Consider the following 21,928-nt stretch of genomic DNA (forward strand, 5'->3'; position numbering starts at 1 on the left):
TTAGAGAAAGCGAGAGGCAGCACTAAACTGGCAGCGAGGCGTACTTGACCGATGGTTTGTCTGTGAGTTCAGCAACAGTGAAGGCAATCTCAGAACAGTGCACGTGCTGGGACACTCCCCACCACCTTACTATACCGATGTCTGTCTTCTCCCATGGCAAGAACTGTGTGCATGAAATACAAGCATAAGCAAAGTAAGCACAATGTATTGTCGAAGGCTTTCACGGCCGGAGAACGATAGTTGTTGTGGGTTTTCCGGGCATCTTCAGAGGTGTAGAGAGGCTTTTGGTGCTACACCTCTGAAGACTTTTGGTGCTACACCTCTGAAGATGCCAGCCACAGCTGCTGGCGAAACGTCAGGAACTACAATGCCAAGACCACGGCAATACAGCCCGGAAAACCCACAACAACCAAAGTAAGCACACTCGTGTATATGGAGTTTTTAAACGTAAAACCGACAAGTCAGCCAACTTCTTGTTCATTTGTGTCAATACATGTCTGGTACTCACACCACTGTATATATTTAGCTTGCAAATGTCAAGACTTGATCTTCCAGCTGTAATTACAGATATATTTCATGTTTATGGCTCTTTCTAGGATTATACTTTCTTTTAATAATTCACTAGGTTCTGTCCGTGATCTAGACCGCCCTGAGCCTGTCTGACGGGGAGGGCGATCTAGAAGTGTAATAAAATAAATAAATAGTTGTACATGTGCATCATAATCTTTTGGGTGTTTTCCTCATTGGTTGCAAAAGAGGAAACCACTGAGCTGATTCTTCTATAAGTCATAGAACCTGTGGCAAAAAAATTAAGCATGATTTTGGTGAACGTTGAAACCTCTGTCAGTCTAACGTGGCCTGACACACGGCCGCTGTACCAGCAGAAGAGAAGGTGTTCATTCTGATCTTTCATGCTAGATGAGTATATCGAAATTAGCTTTAGCATTTTGAAAAGGCCAAAGAGTTTATTTATATTTCATGCTGCAGACATGCTATTAAGCAGCAGAAGTGCAGCATTGTGCGTGGAGCCAGTTGATAATGCAAGCAGAACATTGAGCCGCTTTGTGTTGTCTCAGGCCAGAGAGATGCTTTGGGTTGATTTTCAAGTATTCTGTGTTTTTTTTCATCAACCTTTGACCCAAACAGGCGGTAGAGAGCCAGGACCTCGATAGCTGCCTGTGCTGTACTTTCCTGTTGAATAAGGTTTTATAAATACACTTGCAAAATGTTCACTATTGTGACAGGTGCTTTGAGTATATTTAGATAAGGGCTTGATGGTTGGAGAAACCATGGGAGGGGTGCAGTGCATTTCTGTGGTCTCTGTGCACAGAACCCCGTCCCCTTCCCATCCTGCAGGATCTTGAACTATGATCTCTTCCCCGTTGGGGTCAGAGCGGGAGTCATCCTTTGCACTCTCTAGAAGTAGAAATAAAGGGTTGCATTCATGGACACCACTGGGGTGAAAGGTCAACCTGTTTCCTGTCCCTGTGAAGCCTGCCTTCCATCGACACAGCACTGCTCTTCATCCACATTACCCCCCCCCCCGCACACACACACACACACTGGATTCTCTTTGTTGACCATGTTAAGAGTATTATGCTGCGCTGGGAGCTGCCTGAAACCATAAGGAACTGGTTTTAAATAGCGAGTGGAGAACAAGTGGGTTTGGGAGAGACTGTGGCTCAGTGGTGGAGCACCTGCTTTGCCTGCTCAAGGTTCTAGGTTCACTCCTTGATATCTCTACTTTGCAGGCATTGGGAGCTGCCTTTCTCTTCCCAAGACCTTGGAGAGCCATTGTCAGTTGAAGTAAACTAGATGGACCAGTGGTCGTACTCTATAAGGCCACTTGATGCACTCTCATAAGTCAATGGAATTTTAGAATGTATACAGATATGGAGGATGGCATCTGTAAGTGAGTTGCCATTGGAGGAGTTATTAGAAGCGACAGTAAAGAAGGAAATATGGCTGGATAGGAGGACAGACTGAAGGGAAAAGAATAGTACAACCGAGAGCCTGTTCCCATGCAGGCTAAATACAGTTCATTTGATGGCATGCACCACGTAGAACAGAAAGCGTTGCATGCACAAGCACAGTTAGTAACTGGCACTTCGAACATACGGAAAATACAGAAGCCCTTTTTTCGTCCAGTGTTTCTGCACTACTGCCCTCTAGTGGCCAGAGTAATTATATTGTCTACAGTTTCTTAGGTGTTAAAAAAGCCTGCATGAAGACAGCATCGCTATAACTGCATAAAGCAGCAGAGGAGAGTGTTGCACTTAACCAGAAGATGTATTTGACTTAGGTGTAAAGTGGGGCGGCCTGATTCATATGCTAGCCGTGGAGTCCAGCTGTGTCCCAAAATCAGATCCCCATGTGACTGGGCTCTATAGATAGTTGGTAACGTGTGCGTTTAGCAGTCACACAAGCCATTCATATTGCAAGGTGGCTTCTCATGCCAGTACAGCACTCTAACAGCAAGATAGCTGGGATGCTGTGGGACTAAGAGCGGAACCACAAGTGACAAAAGGCACAGGTTGGACACTTGTCAGCTTCCCTCAAGTGTTGCTGGGAAATGTAGGCAGCTTGGCGGAATGTTGGACAAGTGAGAGATGAAAAGTCCATTGGACAGCAGTCGGAGAGCCAAGCTGCAAGACTAGGACGCCTACATTTCCCATCAAAACTTGAGGGAAGCTGACAAGTGTCCAACCTGTGCCTTTTGTCACTTGTGGTTCCGCTCTAAGTGGTCTGGGCAACTGATGTGATCGATGCTTTCCTATATTTTTATATTGGTGATAGAGAGTGCCCTCAAGTCATAGCTGACTTATGGCGACCCCCTGGAGGGGTTTTCATGGCAAGTAACTAACAGAGGTGGTTTGTTGTTGCCTGCCTCTGCAACCCTAGTTTTCATTGGCGGTCTCCCTTCCAATTACTAACCAAGGCCAACTCTGCTTAACTTCTGAGATCTTACTAGATCAGGCTCACCTGGGCTATCTAAGTCAGGGCATATTATTATATTACTAGTGTGTATATTACTAGTATGTTACATGGCACAGTTATAGGAAAGAGTCTGTTTAGCAGTAGCTATGCTGCATCAGTATGAATTGTAGATCAGCTTAAACATGGCATTGTTGCTATGTGTCATGGATTAGATTGGGGGATAAAATATCCTTCATGTTTTTCATATTTTGAAACGAAGCCAAGTACCAGATGAGCACTCCAGCACTGGCTTTGTGCAGAAGGGGGAGTGGTTCACGAAGGGAGATAGCATGGGGGAAAGGGGAAGCTATGAGTGGCTCTACTTCCTGTCATCTTTTTAAAAATGGATGGAACCGAGCGCTCGAGCATGAGGGTTGCATAATGTTGGGCGATAGCTTCACAACAACAGAAGAGGCAGCCGTAAGAGAGGAGGCACATGGCAAAACTGAAGTCATAGGAAAGTGCTAAGAAATGGTTTTTCAGGCCAGACCCTCGGAGCCAAACTAGATGTGTGGGTTTCTAAAAAGTTGGGTCCAGGTTCCCTGCATCCAAACAGCAGCCACATTGAATGTTCTGTGCACACAGAGCAGCAAAAGCAGGGAAATAACTCTCCCCTGCACTGTTTTGGTGCAGGAAAGCTTGAGGAGGAAGGCAGGAGCCCTTCCTCCCACTGTGGTGGTGTTCCATGCCCAAACAGGCTCTCCTTTATTTTTTAACATCCATTCCCCACAGCTGCCGTGCGGTTGCAAGGAGCCTGCGTTCCCCAGACTCAACTCTTTAAAAACTCGCATGTCTCATTTAGCCCTTAGTAAGGAAGTAAACTCTTCCAAAAAGGGGATGGGGGTTGAACTAGCAAATCAGTAAAATGCTAACATCTTAGGGGTGAAAAGAAGTTCAGGATGTGGTTTGAGGAATATTTTAAGCTAAAAGAGCAAAGAACAAAAACCAGCCAGACAGCTCTGTTTTTTTGATAGTGGCCGAACTGCTTAGTGCTGCTGCTAATGAAGGATTTTGCACATCTTCATTTCTCTTTCAAGACACATCGGCCCAATTGTAGCCACATCTCATCCATGGCTGCAATCAATAACTGAGTATGCCTTGCACAGAGGACCCCAGTGGCATGTAATTATGAGCCTGTATTGATTTCCCTGCAAAGAAGTTGCTAACGGACCGAAAGCAGCTTGACTTTCAAATGACTGGACTTAACAGCCTTTTCTTTCCCTGAGAAAATTAACACGGCTCCGTGAAAGCGCTGGATTTTTATCTGGGGCTTCAAAGTACATGGTTACAATCATGCAAGGATCCTCCCCTTATTACCACATCTTGGCTTCTCAAGAGATGCTTAGTGTGCTTCCTCCTGTATTCTACTCTGGCTGCCTTGGAAAAGACCAAGGGTCCAATCCAGAGGGCTCCACAATAAGCTGTATCTGCCCCACAGGGCTTTCGAATCCTTTCCTTTGGGGGCTGCTCAGCAAGGTTCAGCCCCCAATTTTTTGTGGCGTGTGTGTGTGTGTGTGGTAGTTAGAACGGCAGGACTCTAATCTGGAGAACCGGGTTTGATTCCTTGCTCTCGCACTTGAAGCCAGCTGGGTGATCTTGATTCAGTCACAGCTTCTTGGAGCTCTCTCAGCCCCACCCACCTCACAGGGTGTTTGTTGTTGTCCTGTTGTCCTGAAGGGTGGTATATAAATCGAATGTTATTGTTATTATTATTAGAGACCAAACTAAGATCGGGAGACCTCGGTTCAAATCCTCACTCTCCCATGGAAGCTAGCTGGGTGATCTTGGGCCAGTCACTCTTTCTCACCCTAACTTTCCTCATAGGCTGTTTGTTGCGGGGGCAAAATAGAGGAAGGGCAAATGTTTAATCCATTGCGGGATTTTGTTGTGAAACTTTTCTCTTGGGATGTGAGGAAAGGCAGCCCAGATTATCTGAATTCATCAGAAGCGTTCTCCAACTTTACAACAACCAGATTTCCTGCTCATGATGTTATATGAGATTATGTCATTTGTTTATTACCTTTGGAAGGGTTTGTCCATCAGAAAGCCGATCTTCGGGGCCTAATTTGATTTTAATGTTTAAATGTCCTTTAGAAATAGGTGGGGAAAGTCTAATTTGTTTATTTATTTCTATGCCGTCTCTTCAGAATCCTACCGGAGTCAACTTTTAATATCACAATATTAAAAACAAGCCATCGGGCTTGACTGCCTCCATGAAGCCAGATGCTTTGTTCTGTGTGCTGAATTGCCCCTAGGGAGGGAGGGACTGTGGCTCAGTGGTAAAACATCTACTTTGCATACAGATGGTCCCAAGTTCAATCTCGGGTACCTTTTCTTAAAAATAATAAGATAGCAGATCACGTGAAAGACTTCTGCCTGAGAACCTGAAAAAGCACTGGCAGTCAGAGTAGACAGTACTGAGTTTGATGGACCAATGGTTTGGCTCTGTATATGACAGCTTGATGTGTTTGTGTGAATTGGTATTCTGCAGGAGTGTCCTGGGGCAGTGCCTGATCCAGTGACCCTTTCGCACTGCTTCTTGGCGGCTGTTCAGGCTTATGATGTTTAAGAATTCCTTGCCGAACTTCTTCCTCGCCCTGCAAGGCACTGATGTGACTTGGTCCCTTCTAATCTGTCCCATGGAACACGGGGACATGAGTTAACCACAGGATGCCTATTTTCTTGCATTATGCTGTTGGGAAAGATGTGACTGGGTTTCTCCATTGGCATTACACAAAGATGGGCCAAATAACTTTGGGGGCTTCTTTCTGCGCTGCTGTGCCGGTCGTATGAAGTCAGAGGCACGTATCTCCAGAGTGTACCCAGCTGTTGTTGCTTGCTTAGTTTTGGCATTTGCTTTCACAGCAGCAGAGGAGAGAGAAAGAGTTAAGGAAGCAGCAAGAGAGAGAGCAGCGCCGGCATTATGAGGAACAGATGCGTCGAGAGGAAGAGAGGAGGCGTGCAGAGCACGAGCAGGTAACCCAAAACAGCTCCCTGTGGATCTGCTTTTTGTGCTGTCTTTCAGAGTCAAAAACACACTGCATAAGCGGAAGGGAGCTGGAGGCCACCGTGGCTCTCCTCCAAATTAGGGAAAGTGTTCAAATTCTTCATTTTAGTGTAGTGTTTAAGAGCACGGGACTCTAATCTGGTGTAGAGCCTAGTTTGGCATAGTGGTTAAGAGTAGTGGGACTCTAACCTGGAGAACAGGGTTTGATTCCCTACTCCTCCACTTGAAGCCAGGTGGGTAACCTTGGGTCAGTCACAGCTTCTAGGCACTCTCTCAGCCCCACCCACCTCACAGGGTGTTTTGTTGTTGTGGAGATAAAAATAATATACTTTGTAAACCACTCTTAGTGGGTGTTAAGTCGTCCTGAAGGGCGGTATATAAATTGAATGTTATTATTATTAAAAAAAACAAATTATGCAAATCAATACTGTTTTCTTTTTCTCCCTTTTGCATGATTAATTCTGCTTCTGATCATCATAGGAAGGAAAGAAGTAGGGTAAAGTTGGATGCAGGGAACTGAAACTCGTACCTTTTTGAAGTCTATTCAATCCCCATTCTTGCTCCAGAGCTTTTATTAGGCATTACTCAGTTGATCCTGATCTCGTTAGATCTCAGAAGCTAAGCAGGGTCAGCCTTGGTTAGTAATTGGATGGGAGACCTCCAATGAAGACCTATGCAGAAGCAGGCAAGGGCAAACCACCTCTGATAGTTTCTTGCCTTGAAAACCCACCAGAGGTCGCCATAAGTCAGCTATGACTTGAGGGAACTCTCCACCCCCCCCAACCCTCATATATTCAACTTGCATCTCCATTCTTGGAGAGACAGTAAGGTGTGTGTGGCCCCCCCCCCCAGATGATCAGCAAATCAGAGTACGATGCTCAGTAGTTGGATTGATGTGAAAACAAACATCCCCCTCTGTGAAAGAATTACGTGTTTGAAATATATGTAAGAGTGCTAATGTGGCATTAAATCAGATTTTCACCCTTGTTTGTTTAGTCTGTCGTTTTGGCATGTGATGTGGACCTTCCCTCTGCTTGCAGAATCTGGACAGCTGTGGTGCAAAAATGTGCTGGTTTCTTTTTTTAAGATCACAGATGCGCATGGCCTTGAATATAACCACTGGTTTTAACCTGCATATTTGTTTTGCAAAGGGCAGCAGTGTCCTCTGGCCCAAGCAGCTTCCTCTAGATGCAGGAGGCTCTTGAGCCATCTGTAGTGGAGGAAGTCCCTTCCATCAGAGGAAAGTGCTGCTGTTCGTGGAATGGATCCATGAATGGGATCCAACCTGCTGTCCTTTATTTGGAGACATCCCTTTCATAATTTATCCAAAGTTAAATGCCAAACGCAGCACCTTATATTTACATTATGTTCAGTTGTAATGAATCGGGTCCTCTTAGCATTTCTGCCATTTCTTCTTCTCATGCACTCCTTCCTTTCCCTTTGGAATTACAGTTCTTTTTTCTCTCTCTTATTTTTCCTGATGCCTGCGTCTCCAGGAATACATCAGGCGACAGTTAGAGGAAGAACAGAGACAGTTAGAGATCCTGCAGCAGCAATTACTGCAGGAGCAAGCTCTACTTCTGGTAATGGGGAGGCAGGGTCCTTGTGTCACTTCCTTCTACCTAGCCCTTTTCTGTGTGTTGTGTGATTGCTTGCATCTACCTGGGCATACCTGTGGCTTATAAGGTTGCTACTTGTTAATCTGGCCCCTTTCAGGAGAGAGACAGAAGACTATAAAACTGCCCTGTTCCCCGGCAAGGAGAAATAGAACAAGGATCATCAACACTTTTTCTAGAGAGCCCTCCCCCTCTGTACATTTCTAAATATGAGTATGTTAATTTGTTCCGCAGTTGGCATTTTTAAAACATATATTTACATTTCAAAGCCCACTCATGGGTTTGGGGATATGCACCAGTGGGAAGGTGAACGGGTGGCCCCAGGGCTGGCTGTTTCTGTGCAGCAATTTTATCAGGCCCCGGGGACCCTGCCAAATCTGAATATGGGTGGAGATAAAACGTTTTGCCCATCCTGCCTCTTGAAAATGGAAGGAAACTATTTTCAGTAGATGAGAGACATTCCAAATGCTAAAGCTGTGTCTCTCTTTGGGAGTTACCTGTAACGCCTCAGGCAGATAATCAGGAGGCCATTTTGTGCGAGGCACTTGGTGGATCAACCAAGGCCATTTCATAATAAATTGGTTGGCCTTTGTTGTTATTCGTTCTTGGATCTGTTCAGAATCAAAATGCAAAACCTAAGAGAATTTTAAGAACATTTCTAAAATATGTTCACATGTTCCTGCTCATAGATGGAGCAATGAATTGACACGTTAAAATAGCCCCCCATTCTTGAAAAGCAAAGCGTACCTATAATATAAATCCCTTTATAAAAATAATTGCTTGGGGAACGAGAGGGGTTAGAACCAGTGAATGGGCCAGAAAGTCTTCCTAAATTATCTGTGGTCTGAAATGTCGGGCAGGAGGTGCTAGTAGCAGTGCACCTTAGCCTCTTCATAGGGACGCATGCCTATTCTGCTCCAGTTGTACCCGTGAAGAGGCTATACTGGCAAAATGTGGGTGACCCATGAGTGTGTGCTTTAAAACAAAACTGAAAATAAAAACTAAAAAAAACACAACACTAATATTTGTGGCTCTAAAAACTGTAAAGTGGTAACCTTAAAAGACACACGTTGTGAGGGTGGACGGTCTTGCTGAGGTGCTGGTTTGTCTCTTCTGTTCCATTCAACTCCTGACCATACAATTGTCCAGGGCTTTTTTTCTGGGAAAAGAGGTGGTGGAACTCAGTGGGCTGCCCTCGGAGAAAATGGTCACATGGCTGGTGGCCTTGCCCCCTGATCTCCAGACAAAGGGGAGTTTAGATTGCCCTCCGCGTACCCACGGTTGACTCCTGGTTTGAAAAAATTTGGAATCAGTTTATAGTGGAAAAAACTCACACTGACCTCATTGTAGCAGAACAGTTCCCTAAGAACTCTAATTTTATGGAAAAATGGCTACCTTTCTTTGATTACATAGATATGCATAATATTCAACCCAAATCAAAAATATCTCAAGCAATAACCCAATCTGGAAACTTTATTCTGTAATTTCAAAATATGACAAACTGTATTGTCTTGATTCCTCTTTCTGTATCGATGTCACCACTATACGGGAAGAGTTGTAATAATACTTGTTCAAATGTTAATAGTTTATATTGTTGACTTATGTATATTACTTGTTCATATTCAATAAAATGAATTAAAAAAAAAAAAGATTGCCCTCCGCGCCACTCGGCGGCGTGGAGGGCAATCTCAACTCCCCTCTGTCTGGAGATCAGGGGGCGGGGCCACCAGCCATGTGACCATTTTCAAGAGGTTCCGGAACTCTGTTCCACTGCGTTCCAGCTGAAAAAAAGCCCCGCAATTGCCCAGCTCTCCACTGTGCTGTTGTACAATGTTAGCGCCTTCCTTGGGTGCAAACACAGCCAGGCTTAGAAGGGTTTTATGGCGCTTTTTTTTTTGTCAGTGATGGGACTCTCATTGATTAATCGTCCTTTGGCATGTGTGTATTTCTCTCCACAGTCTACCTCTGGAATGGTCTCTGTTTTTATGAAAGGGACAGGCCGCTTCTTTGGCCTGCTGTGTTTATTGCAGAGCAATTAATTGAAAGCCACTGGCAGCGTGTGCCGGAATACAATCTAACTAAAATGTCCTTGCCCTCTGTAAGCTCAGCTTGGTTTTATGGAGTTTGGTGGCATATTTCATTTGCAGACTGCTTAGCATTCCATTCCTGACAGGAGCGTTTTGTATTGCCTTTTCATGCTGCTCATAGTTGTGACATCTTTTATTGGTGCGCGTTCTGCATATATACGCTTTTGCCTCTCTCTTTTTCTCCAGGCTGAGATTATATATCCATTGGTATTTTGGATATGGATTGACTTTCTTTTCGTATTAAAGAAGCCTGTATCATCACTGCTGCTGATGATACATTCCTGAAGGCGAACGGATGCCTTCTGTGTCTCTTCCCAGTTAGGAAGGACTCAGAATCCCTGGAAAGTTACCTTTGCTGAGGGTCTTTTTACCCACTGTGCTGCTGTCTGTGGTTTTCCTCTTACTAGATCTGGAAAAAAGCTGCACCTTGTATAAAGGAGGATGTTGCCAACAAGGCTTACGTGCAGAATTTCCAGACCTAAAAATGGCACATTGGGCACCAAAGGGAACAAACAAGATTACCTTAAAATAAGTTGTTTAAAAGAGAGAGACTTTAATCTGTTGGATTGTTTCCATGGATGGAAGGATTTCTGCCCATGGAGTGTGACCTTCTTACCTCTCTACTCCCTCTGCAGCCCAAAATGTTCCCCAAAATGCTGCTTACCAAAATTAGGGGGGCTCCAGGAACAACACTGAGGGGCATTGTGAGCTGCAGTGGAAGGAATGAGACAAGAAAGTGATCCGCCACAGGCAGAAATCTTAGCTCTTCACTTTCTGTGTGCCCGTGATAGCTTCAATTAGGGCACGAAGAAGAAAATTTGCCAATGGCATTGAGAAAAAACTAAGGTTTCCTTAAGGTTGAGGGCCCGTTTAGACTGGACACGTAAACTGATTTCTGTTTTGAGCTGTCTGTTACAATCTCCCGTAGAATCCTGGAAGTCACGGCTTTGTGTCAACTGTTTTCTAAAAGGTGCTGAAAAGTTAGTGGAGACAGAGTTTGTAGAAGATTAGCACCAGGTGAACATCTAATAATCATAAAATCATATAGTTGGAACAGCTAATATCATAAAATCACAGAGGCCCATCTGTTGCGCAAAGGAATTCTGAAGCTAGAGCGTCCCTTCAAGTGTCTGCTTGAAGAACATCTGCGAGGGCCAGCCCCCATCACCCAGTAATTAGCTCCATCAGGCATTAGTGAAGCAGGTAGCTTAAAAATCCACGCAGCTTAAAAATCCACAGAGAGTGAGTAACAAAGTACTTTGGGGAGACATGCAGAGGGCAAAGAAAGCCAGATGTAGTTAGGCTCCCTCTTAAACCTCAGCCCCTTCACAAATTGACATCATCCAAGCAGGCATCATGAAAGTTGGAGCCAACCAACTTTTCAGCTGGTGATAAAGGAAAGGGTCCCTCTATGACCATCACAAAAGTCTGAGCTGGAGAGGATGAGACCTGGACACCATCCTGACTGTATCATCTGTGATTTCGTATTATCCTGTTACTTGCTAATATTTGTTTGGCACCTCTGTTTTGGTAGGAATACAAGCGCAAGCAGTTAGAGGAGCAGCGGCAGGCTGAGAGGCTCCAGCGGCAGCTGCAACAGGAGCGGGACTATCTGGTCTCCTTGCAGCAGCAGCAGCAACAGCAACAGCAGCAGCGGCAAGACCAGAGACCCGCAGAGAAGAAACCTCTGTATCATTATAAGGAGGGGATGAATGCCAGCGAGAAGCCAGCTTGGGCAAAGGAGGTAGGAACAATGATTTCAATGTCAAACAATGTCAAGACTTAAGGTGGGAGAGAGAGAAATGTCAACAGTGCTTTTTTTTTTTAAACACCTTTCTTCACTTCCAAGCACCCCTTTTTCGGTTTCTCATTTCTGTTAAGTGACATCAACATTTGGTCTGTTACCAATCAGCTTCAAGGCATTATATCATCATTGCATGATCTCTGATTAGCAGCTAGGAGAAAACGTAGCAAAACTGGGAAGAAGCAGTAAAAAATGGAAGCGTCCAATTGAAAATATAAAAACCCAAAAGTTGATCAGAGGTGTCTCTGTGGACGCTTCCTTTTTTTCCCTGTTTTTGATAGTCCAGAGGCATGACCTGATACCAGGTCTGTCTGTTGTTTTGTCTGAGCAAGCCTGTTTTGCATTCTATACACAATGCGTTCCCTGAAACATCTTTTTTCCCTTTCCCTATTCTTCCCCCCCACCCTCCCTAGTTTGGCATCCAGTCTGATGAAGAGTTCTGGAGTACTCTAAAGTTTGCACATTATTTTATGGTGTTTGGGTGGGTAATAATAGAAGATACTCACTTTTGGTTTTAGCTTTTGATTTTCAACAAGAGGAAAGGCTTCTGGGGCCTAGCTTCAAAATGAGAGTTTGCAACCATTTGACCATGCTTAAAAGGTCAATTAAAGAAAGCAATATAAAATAAGACAAACCCTATCTAGCTGTCTTCGTCAGATGCATGATCCGAACTGGTCAAATACAGAAGAGGAGGTATTTGACCAGTTCGGATCATGCATCTGACGAAGAGAACTTGATTCTTGAAAGCTTATGCTACAATAAAATTGGTTAGTCTTAAAGGTGCTACTGGACTCTTTTTGATTTTGCTACTACAGACTAACACGGCTAACTCCTCTGGACCTATCTAGCTGTTCACTGGTCATGGTAGTAGCCAGCCTTGTACACATCATCCCAATTGTTGCCCAACTATCCTGGCATGTTCAGTGGTACATAGATGCTGCAGAAAATAAAATGAGTAGTAGACTTGAGAGACTGTGTGTCCAATGGGTGTTCAGTATGCCTATTTACTCTAACTGCCCTTTGGTGCCCACAGTTTTATCCTGGCAAACTCCAACTGTTTGCAAGTTGTGGCTTTAGAATACTAACACACATTAAGTAAATCAAGATGGGTAACCATGTTATTCTGTCTGTAGCAGTAGAAAAGAGCAAGCATCATGAAAGCTCATACCGTACCACAATTTTTAAGTAAAGAGTCTAGTAGCACCTTTAAGACTAACCAACTTTATTGTAGCATAAGCTTTTGAGAACCACAGTTCTCTTTGCCAGATCCTCTGGATCTACCACAATTTTTGTTAGTCTTACAGGTGCTACTGGACTCTTGCTGTCTTCTACTGCTACACACTAAGTAGCTTGTGTTGAAGACATTTTGGTCTGATCCAGAAATAGTTCCCACAAGATATTTACTGTTCTGTTCTGCTCCCCAAGTTTCTGATTCAGAGTAGAACCCCTGAACCTAAATCATTGGCTTACAAACTTTTTACGTTCAGGGAATCATTTTCATATCAGATTATGTGCTGAGAAACCTCTGCACAACTGCTGCAGAGGTCAGTATTTTATGGAAGAATCTAGGACATCTTCTAAGGCCCATTTGGAGCATTGGCCAGGCCTGTTGAACCTCAGTGCTATTTCCTGTGTATTGAGCACACACAAATACATCCCTGTGACTGCATATTGCAGAGAGAGATTGGTAATGGTGTACTACTTTCTTTTAGAGAAATGTGCTGATCCCTGTACATTGAGCAACTGAGAGTTCTTCAGAACATAGTTTGAAAGCTGCTACTGACCTGCCATATGCTTGGAAGCTATCTTCTGGTTTAGCATATGAATTCATTTAGTGTACTGTGCTTGTGTGCCAGTTGTTTTTATTCATTGGTCACAGTTCTACATGAAACTCTTTCATGGCACATTGTGCTTGACTGGCTGGATTCTCTTCTTGTTTGACCCCGTTGCATGTAATTGGCTTGACGGTCTGTTTATTTTTCAGCGTGATGAAGGCGAGAAGCAGAGGTGGGTGGTGGGGGTGGGATATGAATGCACAGAATAAATCCCTGAACATCAGACCCAGTTAGCTTTTGTGGTTTGCTTGGTACTGATCTCACTGGCAGGGCAAGGTCAGGAGCAGTCCTCTCTCATCTCTGCTGCAAATTAGTATAGAAGCATCTGCTCCTGAATAACAAAACTGTCATGTCCACACAATGCAGTCGCCCTGAAAAAAGGAATGTGCATTTAAAGGAGGGCTGAGATATGAGGTGATGCTGGAATATGGCAACTGGCGCCACTTAAAAAGGGTTCTTGTGTATTACATTATTGGACAGAATTTGGATACCTGAAGTAAAGCACATTCTGCCCCCCCCTGACATTTTCTAAGCATTGGGAGTCCACAGGTTCATATTAAATATACATTTACACTATGATTGATTGATTGATTGATTGATTGATTGATTGATTGATTGATTGATTGATTGATTGATTGATTGATTGATTGGACAGCTTTATTATACACTCAAAAGCTCTTTCAGTAATCATTCATTAAAACAAAATAGAGGAATTATGTATGTTTTATGAACAGAGTTCTTTCAACTTCCAGGATCTGGGCTCGATGGCTCTGTTCAAAAAGAGAGCTACTCTTTCACTGATACTGCTAGGTGTTCAGCTGAACAGCCTAGCACCATAGCCAAGAGTGGAGGATTTATATCATCTCTGACTTCTTTATGACAATTACAAAACAGTAGTTCAAAGGATTCTGCCTTCAGAATAGCCAAAAGAAAATAATTGTTCACACTGAGGGCATTTCCATGCCATTTTTCACCCCACAGTGGTGTGCAGAACTTTCTAAAGTATAAAGCAACCCATTTTAGAGCTACAATTCAAATAAATGAAAACAAAGACATCCTGAGTGGGTCTTGATTCCCTGAGCTAGCTAGTGCATGCCACAGGCTAAAACACAAAGGGAAAAGACCTCTTTGGCTCCTGTCCTTGGGCTGGCAAGAGCCAAAGTACCTGCAAGTAGAGAAGAAAATAAACTCAGCCCAGATGGGGTTCAGTTGCTGCCAGTAAGATCTTCCCTGTTACTTCCCCTGCTGGGAGTGCCTCTGGCGATGCCCAAGCCTGCAGGCAGAGGAGAGCATTCATTTTCACAAGGTGACCACCTGCTTAGATGTCTCAAAAAGGGAGGGAGAGTTGACCAATCCACAGGCTCTCTCAATGGCCACTAGCCTTGGCAGCTAAATTGAGCATCTGTGTTCAGAAGCAACACACCTCTGAATACTGTCTGCTGCCAGACCAACAGCAGGGGATTGTTCTTTCCTTCATGACATGCGTATGGGCTTTCCAAAAATACTTCTCTTGCTGCGGTTGGAAAAAAGGATGTTGGACTGGATGGACTCTTGGTCTGATCCAGCAGTACTGCTTTTATATTCTCTGCCCAGGCTTGTAAAAGCAAAATGCTTGTGAGCAGATGCTGTGTGACCTTCCGTCGTCATTGAGTTAGAGCAGCCAGCTTTTCAGCATCTGTGAAGTGGGAGCAGAGCTTTCAGCACCAGCTTGAGCTCTGTTCCTTTTCTTGGTATAAACTAAGAATGGTGGAGGTTTGCCAGTTACATACTCTAAGCGATTGACAAAAATGCATGTTTTAATAGTTTAATTTCTGTAATCCCACTTCCCCAGGAACAGCTGAGATCTCTTAATAACCCACCAGTTATTCCAGCTAAGCCGAACAACATTTCCAAACAACCGATGCCCTTCTGTGGTGGCAAAGGTGCCGCTCTGCAATCCAGCTCTAAGCCTGTTCCTAACATTTCCATGCTGCATACCAAACGAAACCCACAAGTGCTAGACCCTCACAGGAAGGAGCTGTTGGCTTCGGCTAAGTCGGCACAGTTGTTGCCTGTTATTATGATTTCAGTGCCGCAAGAAGAGCAAAAGCGGCGACCAAACTTGGCAAACTCTGGCACCCGACTCGGTTTTCAAAAGCAACACAAAAAGAGTGACAACATGATGTATCTCAAAGGATCTCGGTCTCAAGGGTGCAGTCCTGAAAGGCAGTCCAGGTTAGAGGCCAAGAGTTTTTCATCTCCTCATCTTCCAGCAGGAAAGCCGCCTTTGCCTCCCCCTAAAGTTAAAATGAACTTCCAAGAACATAATGGACGAAATGGAAGGAACTACCTTCCCGCACATCTGTTCCCAAATGTCATTTCTGCATCGAGAAGTGCTCCATCTTTAAACAATATTTTCACAACACATGATAACCTAGACCTAAGTGCTTCTACACCAGCATGCCTCTTCAGAGATATGAAGGCACGAGGTTATCAGAAGAAGCACCATGCGTCTTTGGAGAGCCTCCTAGATTGTCAACCACTTCCTACTGGAATGCGTCAGGCACCAGTGCAAAGAAAAATAGTAGGAAGAAGCATGGATGAGCTGCCCACTCCTTCTCTGGGGTTTTCTCCACAAAGTTCTCACCTGAATGTGTCTCTCTTAGAGCCTCTGTCTTCTGGCATACGCTCATCATCTTTAAATGCCCTTTCATTTTCTTCCAGCTCAGACCTGATTCATTCTTCTAATGCTTGCTGCAGTAAATCTCCTGCCAGCATCACTTTGCAGGTGTCTCTGGGATCATTTTCTAGCTCTTCCTGTTGTTCCTCTAAGCCTTTCCCTCAAGTATCTAATGCCAAAAGGGCTACAGGTTTGCAAGTAAATAATTATCTATCTCTGTCATCCAGCACTCCTGACCTGCGAAACGCTGGACGGCAGCACCTTAAGCCATTTCCGATGCGTTAACTCCTCCAGTTTTCCAATTAACTGTGTCATTCTTGTAATCATAGGGCTTGCTGAAAGGGTTTATGCCATGCTTGAGGTAAATAGCATAAGCAGGGAATGTGATGCTTTGAACAAATAAATGCAAACGACCTGGATGCTTAGAACATATATCTGGTGATTTCTGTATCATCCCTTTGAAATGCTTTTGAGAAAGAGAAGTTAATTTGTGACTCAGCAATATTTTGTCAGTTGAAATGGAGAAAAGAGCCATGTAGGACGTCATGAACTCTTTAGAAGCAAGGTGGAGTAAAAATAAATGGAGAGATAAATAGGCAGAAGGTAATTGGGTAGTTTAATGTGTTGTTAATTTTTTTGATCACTTATAAAGAATCTCCCAATTAGTGGAGCACGAGAGTAATAAAACTGGCTGTTTTGATATAACACAGGAGGCAGGCACCATCTTACAAGAAGTCTGCTAGCTCATACACAGGAGGAAAAACCTGCCTCATCACCATAAAAAAAGCAGATGACATATTTTTCTTTAAGAAATACTGCTTTTATTCATGTGCAAACTTACACAGATTTAATCTGACTAATCAACTAAAACTCACAATTTGTTAAATAAACTAAGGTATCTTTAATTGAGTAACTGCCATAACACGTCCCCTTCCCTGTCGAGTCAAGGATATTCAGGCCCTCGTTCTGAATGGATCCTGAAATACTTCCTTCTTAACATGATGAAGGACCATTCTTCATTGCTATTTTTAAATAATATACTCTTCCTACAGAAAACTCTGTAGATGGAAATTTCTCTCTGCTCTTGTTGGTAGAAGTGGCCTGAAGCAGTTATACTGCTATAGAACCAGTTGGCAAAATTCAAATGGGACAAGTTTGAGATCTAGCATCCAAAGGAGGTCAGGTGCACCTAAGGGGATTTTTTTTCAACATATTTAAAGAGTACAGAGCTTCAAATTACAAAGTAAAATGACACGTCTAAGCAAGAGACATCACAAAAGGAATTCTAATTGGGCTTTATTAACAGTGCTTTCAAACATCCAGTCAGGATCACAACTGGATCCAGCAGTAATCATCTCAGTTTTGGGACCAAGTGTTCCATGAACATGTAGTTTTGTGGAGAAACCTTGATTTAGCATATGATTAACTGGTATGAAAACGTGTGGTCAGATTTCTTGTTATGTGAAACTGTGCGAGTTTCTTTGCTGGAAAAACTGTCAGGTGATGACAGTTCTGGACTTGAGGAGCTTCTGCTTGTAGTCTCAAATGCAATTGAGATGGTTCCCTTTTGTTTCACCTCATAAATAAAAGCTAAATTGGTTTTACATCAAGTGTGATTTGTTGAATTGCTTGCTCTAGAAGATCTTGAGTTGCCCTTTAAATGTTTTGGAAAATACCTAAGATGTACTTTATACAGGAAGCATCATACAGGGTGCTCCTCTGATAACCTGATCCTGTATTGATTTCCGTGGAAATAATCCCATTGATAACCCATACAGGTGGCTAGTAAAGGACCCACGGTCAAGGCTACATCTGTGAGGGAACAGTGCCGCTTGTACAAACTGCAGTCACATCAGTGCATTTCTTGAAGCAGACTTTCAAAACATTAGGCTCAAGTATCTGTGAAGAAAAAAACGGTTTTAAAATCTGATGCATTACCATATCACAGATCAAAGTTCATCATCATCGTTATTCCTTAATCTACTACACGCATTCTTATTTGACGTTCTGTTAGTGAGTTTCACATTGTGCCTTTGGCAAGAGAAAGGTTTCCATTTGACCATCCTTGGCCTTGGCTGGAATAAGAGGCATGTGTTCTGGAATTTCTTAGAGGTCTGTTGACGTAAAGCTGCCACCTGTTGTACTGCATACTATTGTTTATACAGACACATCTTAGTTCTAAATAAATACTATTTCTCTTTTTTGAGTCTTTCAACTCTCCTTGAGAGTTGTTGAGTAAATAACCCTAAATAGCCCAGTATAGTTGATAGAATGGCCAAACTGCACAATATGAATTTTATTAGGTCAGATCCAAAATACTGCTCATACAAAATGGAGCAAGTATCTGCCATTTTGGCTTGGGATGATGGTGAGGGGAGAAGTAGGAGCCTTTCCTCCCACCATGCTGCATTTCCAAGCTGAATTGGACTCCCAAACTTTTAAAAAGCCATTTCCCAGAGCTGTTGTGTGGCTGCCAGGAAATCATATTGTTAAAGTTCGTACTATATAGTTCGGCCCTAAGATTAATTTCTCAGAGGTTCAACTGTATGAATAGCCAAATGATGGGTGACCAGCCTTGGCCTGAAATGCCCTTGGCTGAACTTTACATTGTGGAGAAGAACCATCCTCAAAGGTCTGCCTAGTTTCTGATGCACCATTTTGAAAAAGACTGTTGGTTGAGATATATGGAATTGCTTCCACATAAGGTTTGTTCAGCAACAAAATGGTTGTGACTTGCTCAGTGATGTCACCATACACAAAGGTTATTTTAATCTTATTCTCATATGATAGTTTGCTGGCAAGGAAGTTTTGACCCACACGTAGAATTCTTGGATTCTGTCCCAGAACACACTTTACTAATGTGTAGTCATTTAGAGGTCTTCTTCAAACACAAACAGTAGTAAAGTGCAAAATTCCTGCAGTTCAGGATAAAATTTACCACAATTGTTCTGTGAAGTACTAACCACCGCATACAGCCTTTTCAATCATGGCCTGATGGCATGTTTTGTCGTGGCAGTTGGTGTGTTAAATAAAATACTTTTAGAACCAGATAACTTAGTTTTCCTTGGTGAGCCTGTGTGAGGCAGATGGTATCAGAGACTTTAGACAGTACTTGGGGACTGTCCCCTCCTTTTGCGAAAGCTCTTCAGGGGAAGAAGTAAGCTCAGGGCAGGAACAGAAGAGTTATTTGTCTTCTTTGACAAGCTGTTCCTCTGTTTATTTTCCCCTTGAGTGAGATTTGGGATACTTTGGCCACATTCAGACTTATGAAACACACTCTCCAGTTTGTTCATGCAGAGAATGGGTGTGGTTTTTTCCTCGAGGTTGCATACTTCCTTTGTTACTATGTGCAGAACAGAGATTTTAGAGCTATTCACAGGTAGCCATGATGTCTGACTTGGGGCACTTGAAAAAATTACAATTCTTTCTGATCTACAAACAGGGTTAAACTGAATTTAAGAGTCCCGATTTACATACTGGAAACTGTAGTATATAAAAGCACCCCAACTCTGACATCACAACACGTTAGCTTGGATCCAGACTAGAGGTGGGCACAAACTGAAATATGAATCAAAGTTCATCACGAACCATGCCAGTTTTTGGTTCGCGAACTGGCGGTTCATTTGGAGCTCATTTCTGATGAACCGCGATGAACTGCTATGATTTTTAGAGCTGTTTGTATGGTTCAGACAGCCTGGTGCTGATCAATCTGTTACCTAGGCAATGCGAGGGATGGGCTTTCTGCAGACTTTCTGCAGCCCTGGAAGTGACAAACTGACAAACCAAACCAACCGGTTCGCAAACCGGGCAAGTTCATGGCAGTTCGTGTTCATGGTTTGTGAAAGGCGTCAAACCACGAACCGCCATTTTCCCAGTTCGTGCCTGCCTCTAATCCAGACTAAATTTTCTGCTAACGAGAGATGCATTGATCAATAGAACAGAACTTTGCTCCTTCCCCCCTTCTGCTGCAATCACTTGATTTCCCCCAAATCCTGCTTCTGGGGGATAGGGGACACACAGGAGTGGCATGGGGCAAACGGAGGGGGGTCTGATGCAAGAAGGGGGAATTGGCACTTCCCTTCTGTTAGTGGAAATTTTTGTCTGGATCCAACCCCTAGTGCCTCAATAGAAGGTTTTGTGGTTTATGAATCTTCAAACTTGGCTCCATGTGAGGGACGGATGAGCGTGGTGGGTGCAAGAACAAACTGGGCTTGTTTTCTCTGGATCTGGTTCATGACATCTTTGTCACATGCCGTATTTGTGACTGTGCAGAACAAGCAAAGAATCTGTCTCTCATTGGAGCTCTTCATCTTCTTTTGGCTGCTCCTTGAGAGTCTGTGTTGTGTTTCAGCTTTCCCGCCTTTTTGTGTGTGATAGAGAAATATTTTCTTTCTGGGACTTATGTTCTGAGAGGGCAGAAGCCCACTAGCTGACTGTTTTTCTACTCAGTGTAACTGATGCAGCCACAGACTCAGCAGAAATGTTCAGTATTTTGCTCTTCTGAATTTATTATTGATCTTAGAAATAAGTTGTACAACCCAAACATATTATATTTATTTTGTTGGTTTTGAAGCCTCCTTTTCAGAGCAGGAGCACCACTGACATCCGGTAAGCGTTCGCTAGATACAAGTGGCGTTCTTGTTTGTATTTGGTTCATATCTGTAATTTGTGGGATTATATTTTGACTGCATCAGCGAGATCAGTGATCCATTTCCTTGATGCTTTTATGTCAGCATTCCATCTTCTAATCAAGGTAGTTGCTGGTTCAGGTTTAATTAATTTCACAAGCAAGTTGTCTGCTTGCTGCCATGTTCACAGCTGTTTGAAATCTTGCTAAAGTGTCTGTCCTTTATGACATCAGAAGAGGTAAGATTTTTCTTGGGATGCAAACTGCAAACAATGGCTTCTCCAGCCTCAGACCAGTTCTTCCCAAACTGAGGCACACTTCTTTTCTGAATGAAAATCTGAGGCACGCTTTCAGTCTTCCACCAGAGAAGGTTTACTTCAGCATGGGTAGAGCTCATCCCCTGTATTTCTGAGTGAGTCTCTGTTCTGCGTATGGCGCATCATCTGTTGCCGTATCTATATCATAACTGAAGGGCCAGCAAACGTTGATTGGAAGGGGGTGACGCCAAACCAGTGACTTGAGCAGAGATGCAACAGAGAAACCTCGTGTATGGATGTGTACTTTGGATTCCCAATGGTGTTAATTATATAATTTATTTCCCGCAGTGCTCTGTAAATTCTCTTGTGGCATACAGTTTGGGGATTACTGTTCTCACCTCTTGTTGGTTAGATGATATCTTCCAGATCCACAATCTTGCTGCTGGGCTGGCCTTGCTGAAACCTAAGGAAGGCGTTATAGAAGTTAGCTTCTGATTCTTTAGTGCTGCATACGCTGGGCTTTCTGTGCAGTCTTTGGGGTTGCAAAAGCCAAGCCAATGGTTCCCATGGTGGTGTGCGGTGTTCTTTATCTGCATGCCCCGCTTTTCAGCTCCTGTTTCCATGGGGCTTGCTCTTCTTGCTGCAGCTGATGGGCCCCGTGAGAAGATTTCTGAAAGATATGGTTTAGATTCCGCAAATGACAGCAATCAGTGATCGCAGTTTTTATGATGTGGCATAAAAATTCATTTTCTTGCCTGTGATTTATAATCTCCTAGAGCACTATAAATTCAGCAATCTGCTGGGGCAGGGACTGCTTTCAAGACAAGCCAAAAAGTGTCTGATGAAACCTGTGTAGCCATTTTTCAGAGACTTAAATTGATATAGTTCCATTCCAAATTAACCGTTAAAAGAAATTTGGGTGAAAACGGGGGTTTGCAGGCCTTGGAATCTTTCAGTAAAACTGACAGTGTTCATTGTACGCTACGTGGTGTAGCTATAACGTTTTGTTCATTGTTTGGAAAGGGGAAAAGGACTTTCATATTGAGAACTGCATAGCTGT

General features: G+C 43.4%; 1 protein-coding gene across 1 annotated transcript in view; it reads left to right on the top strand.

Annotated features, from left to right (window-relative positions):
• The window catches only part of TNIK (TRAF2 and NCK interacting kinase), a 350,725-nt gene that overhangs the window by 262,358 nt on the left and 66,439 nt on the right, over positions 1 to 21,928 (top strand). Inside the window, exons 13-14 of the mRNA XM_054983851.1 lie at positions 5,842 to 5,952; positions 11,221 to 11,430. Coding sequence (XP_054839826.1) covers positions 5,842 to 5,952; positions 11,221 to 11,430 — 321 coding nt within the window. The remainder of the gene's footprint in view (positions 1 to 5,841; positions 5,953 to 11,220; positions 11,431 to 21,928) is intronic.

This window comes from Eublepharis macularius, chromosome 6, assembly GCF_028583425.1.
Source record: "Eublepharis macularius isolate TG4126 chromosome 6, MPM_Emac_v1.0, whole genome shotgun sequence".
In the NCBI taxonomy this organism is placed as follows: Eukaryota; Metazoa; Chordata; class Lepidosauria; order Squamata; family Eublepharidae; genus Eublepharis; species Eublepharis macularius.